Genomic DNA, 4741 nt, shown 5'->3' with positions numbered 1-4741 from the left:
TCCAGGCTTGTTCATGCAATTAAAAAATACAGAATTCCTTCTTTTAAGGTTATAGAATTCCTTCTTTTAGGGTTACAGAATAGTCTGGGGTGCTTGTATGTATGTATGTTATGCATGCATCTATCAATGAAGGCAGATTGTTCACATACAATGTTTATGGATAATGGCATAATATAAATGAAAATGATAATTTTGACTTGATAATGTCATTTCTTCAGGATATATATACCCTGAAGTAGAGAATTTCTCTATCAAATGATAGTTATTCTTTAGTCTTTCCTATCTTTTCTCTTCTCTTCTTCTTCACCTTACACTCTGTACCCTTCTCTTTTTGTTTTTTATTATTGAGGACTAATCTCAGGGTCTTATATATGTTAGGTAAATGTAAAGTTATTGTGCTACCAATCCAGTATGTTTTAAAAATTTTGATGACATTACATTATTATATTTTTTGTGGATGTATTAATTAATATTCTCATTAAAAATTTATAATGATGCCCTTTTTAAAAAGAATTATTTCTAAAAATTTTATGTGTATTTACATCTATGTATATGTCATGTGTAGACAGGTGCCTGTGGAGGCCAGACAAGGCATTGGATGCTCTGCACTTGGAGTTATAGGTAGCTGTAAGCTGCTTGATGTGTATGCTGGTAACCAAATTAGGGCTCTATGAAGGGCAGAAAGTGTTCTTAACTGCTGAGTCATATCTCCAGCCTGTTTAAATCTTCCCAAACTTGTTATCTTTTGATTTCTTTTTACAAAATATTTTTTCACATGTGTCAAGTCATAGTTCATAATAGTTTTAATTTATAATACTCTTATGATTGCTCATGTTCAGCACTTATTCATATCTGTTTGTTTGACTTTAGGCTAGTTGTTATGTGAAATAAAAATAGGCCTCCATAACTTGAGGGTTCTCCTATTCTGTAAATACAATTGTAATTTACAGTTTCTCCCATTTTCTCCTTCAGGTAGCACTGCCAACCAAGCCAATGGAAGGTGTAAATCAGTCTGTGGTGTCAGAATTTGTGTTCCTGGGACTCACCAACTCTTGGAATATCCAACTATTCCTTTTTGTGTTCTCCTCCATATTTTATGTAGCAAGCATGATGGGAAACTCTCTCATAGTGTTCACTGTGGTTTCTGACTCTCACCTACACTCTCCCATGTACTTTCTGTTAGCGAATCTGTCCTTCATTGATTTGGGTATTTCTTCTGTCACTTCCCCCAAGATGATTTGTGACCTGTTCAGAAAACACAAAGTCATCTCCTTTAGAGGTTGTGTCACTCAAATCTTCTTCATCCATGTCATTGGTGGTGTGGAGATGGTGCTGCTCATAGCCATGGCCTTTGACAGGTATGTGGCAATATGTAAGCCTCTCCATTACTTGACCATTATGAGCCCAAAGATGTGCATCTTGTTTTCAGTGGCCTCCTGGGTGGTTGGCCTTATGCACTCTCTGGTTCAACTGGCTTTTGTAGTAAACTTACCTTTCTGTGGACCAAATGTGTTGGACAGCTTCTACTGTGACTTTCCCAGATTCATCAAACTTTCTTGCACAGACACACACAGACTAGAATTACTGGTCTCAATCAATAGTGGATTTATGTCAGTGGGTTCCTTCTTCATACTGATCATTTCCTATATTGTCATCATAATCACTGTTCAAAAACACTCTTCAAGTGGTTCCTCCAAGGCTTTGTCCACACTTTCAGCTCACATCTCTGTGGTGGTCTTATTCTTTGGTCCTGTGATGTTTTTCTATACATGGCCTTCTTCTTCTACACACTTGGATAAGTTTTTGGCCATATTTGATGCAATTGTCACTCCTTTTCTGAACCCTGTGATCTATACATTGAGGAACCAAGAAATGAAAATGGCAATGATGAGAGTATTGAGCCAGATGCTGGGTTATAGACAAACAATTAAACACTTGACCTGTGAACAATCTTAACTGAGCATAGAAGTTTATTGTTAATCAATCTCTGAGGATAATATTGCTTTGTCTATTTCAATATGCTTATTTATAATATATATGCTATTTTGTTTTATACTTAACAATAAGGGACAACATTTATGAAAACACAAAATACATTATAAGTTTAATGAAGCTCAATTGCTTAGGGATAATACCTACATGATGTAAACTCTTAGACATAAAGAAGATGAATGTTTATTTTAAGGTCCTCAGAACAGGAAAAACTCTCTCCTTTAAAAATATTTATTTGCATTTTAAGGTTATGTTTGTATGTGTGTGTCTTTACACATGTAAGTGCATGTCCCTCTGGAGTCTAGGAGAGGGCATTGGATATGCTGATGGGGAGTTATAGGTTGTTTTGAAGCATCTGAATTAGGTGTTGGGAACCAATCTTGGGTCATCTAAAAGGGTAGTGCATGCCCTTAAAAGGTGAGCCATCTCTCTAGACTGTCTCTATTTTTGAATGGAACTGTTTGTGATAAGCAGTGACTTCTTGTTATATTCCACAGAACATTTATACAAGAATTATTGAGCTAGGTCATTTTTCTCCCATGTGTGCACCTTGCATACTGCCTGTTTATCTCTTGACTTTTCCAGTTATAGAAGGAAGTTAAAATTTTTGAGTGCACATCAGAGTCTTACATATGTATGTGCTTTGGTAGGGACTGTATGAATTATGTTTGGAAAAACAGAAAGGTGTCAAGGAAGCATGTTGATTTTTTTCTGCTGACTGTAGTAGACTACTCAAAGACATTTAATATGATTTACCTTTTCTTCTCATTTTCATCTTAGTTTTAAATTTTGTCTTTCCATACCACTGCAAGAGAAGTTTGGGTGATATTTGGATGGATGGTACTCTTGTTTTATAGGTTGATGCAATGTTAGAATCAAAACCAATATACATTTCTTGTGTCATGCTGGTGCTCTACACATTTATGGGATCACTAATATTCTGAGTTTTCTTCCAACAGGACACATGGGATATATAAACAATTTTACAACAGTTAATCAAAAGAAGCCTAAGAAAATATCCCAAAGCAGGAGAAATTAATCAATATTTTTCAGTATTACTTTTTTATTAATAGCTTGAATAATCCATTTAAAAAATACAGACTAAGAGTTTGGGTAAGTAAACAGGCTCCATCTTTCCAACATTAATAATAGACAACACCTCAGGGTAAATGGATGGGAAAAGGTATTCTAAACTCGGGAACTAAGACATATGTAGACATAGCTATTATAACATCTGATGAAATAGATTTCATGTCAAAATTAGTCAGAGAGATAAGGAGGGTCACTTCATATTCATCAAAAGAAATCCAACATGAGGCTATTACAATTCTAAGCATATACACACTAAACACAGGAGAACTCAATTTATAAAAGAAAAACTATTATTCCTAAAACCACAGGTTAACCACAATATAGTGATAATGGCCCACTCTAGTCAGTAAGTAGGTCATTAGGACAAAAAAAAAAAAAACCCAGAGAAAATCTGAAGTTAAATGACATCATAAATCAAATAGACTTAACAGTTATCTACCATACATTCTACCTCAATACTAAACATCACACATAATTCTCAGCAGGGCATGGAACTTTCTACATACCTGACCACATATTAGAATGCAAAGCATGTTTCAAGGCATGTAGGAAAGCTGAAATAACATCCTACATTTTATCTGACCACAATGATATAAGGTTTTATATGAACACCAGTGGATTCCATAGAAAGCATACAAATTCATAGAGACTAAACAACATACTACTGAATGATAATTGACTGAAGAAAGAAATTGAGAAGGAAATTTCAAAAATTCTATAATTGAATGTAAATGAAAACACAGTATGCAAAAATTTGTGGAGCATAATGAAGGAAGTCAAAATAGGCAAATTTAGAGCACTAAGTGCCTATTCAAAAATTTGTGATATATCAAATGAACAACTTAATGATGTATTTGAAGGCCTTTGGAAATAGAGAACAAATAACTTACCCAAACAGTAGGTCGGAAGAGATAATCAAACACTGGCTGAAATGAACAAAATAGAAAGAAAAAAAATCAATAAAATGGAGTCATTTCTTTGAAGAGGTTAACAAGATTGAAAAACTTTAGGCAATTTAAATAAAATAGAGAAAGAGGATAAATATCATTAAAATTAGCGATTAAATGAAATATATTACAAGAAACACTGAAGAAATCAGTGAATCATGAAGAAATACATAAAAATAATATATATTTTACCAAATAGGAAATTATAAAAGAAATGTGTCAATTTCTAGATATATATGATCTGCCAAAGCCAAATCGATATGAAATAAATATTTTACACAACCATAACATTAATTTGAGGTATAATCAGTAGTTAAATATTTTCAAAATAAAAAAAAAAGGCCAGAGAAAGATTGGTTCAGGGTAGAATTCTCCAGACCTTTAAAGATCAAACCCAATACTTTTCAAGGTATTATGTAACACAGAAAATGAAGGACCATTTCCAGGTTCTGTTTCTGAATGCAGTATTACCCTGATACCAAGACCAGACAAAGACCCAATAACAAAAAGAAAAAAGATAATTATAGCCCAATCTCTGCTGAACATTTAGATTCACAATGGGCGGCAGAAATACTAGTGTATTTACCAAACAGCAAATCCGTAGATTTGTAAACCAAACGCCACACTCTCAGAATTGCACTGTATCTCATTCCTTAGCACAAATCTATGCTTTTTTTTTTTTTACATTAGTACCTTATCTTTTCCATTTA

The 4741-nt window shown here is 33.6% G+C and overlaps 1 protein-coding gene across 1 annotated transcript; it reads left to right on the top strand.

The window, feature by feature from the left end:
• The first annotated feature begins 990 nt into the window (after positions 1–990).
• Positions 991–1956, top strand: LOC118582635 (olfactory receptor 4F15-like). Its single transcript, XM_036185657.1, has one exon. The coding sequence runs from the start codon at positions 994–996 to the stop codon at positions 1954–1956; it is 963 nt and encodes a 320-aa protein (XP_036041550.1). The 5' UTR covers positions 991–993.
• The last annotated feature ends 2785 nt before the right edge of the window (positions 1957–4741 follow it).

Source organism: Onychomys torridus, chromosome 4 (assembly GCF_903995425.1).
Source record: "Onychomys torridus chromosome 4, mOncTor1.1, whole genome shotgun sequence".
NCBI lineage: Eukaryota > Metazoa > Chordata > Mammalia > Rodentia > Cricetidae > Onychomys > Onychomys torridus.
This window is presented reverse-complemented; position numbering and strand designations above follow the sequence as displayed.

Excerpts from the sequence above, each read along its gene's own strand:
- LOC118582635 (XM_036185657.1), top strand. The coding sequence starts at position 994 with ATGGAAGGTGTAAATCAGTCTGTGGTGTCAGAATTTGTGTTCCTGGGA.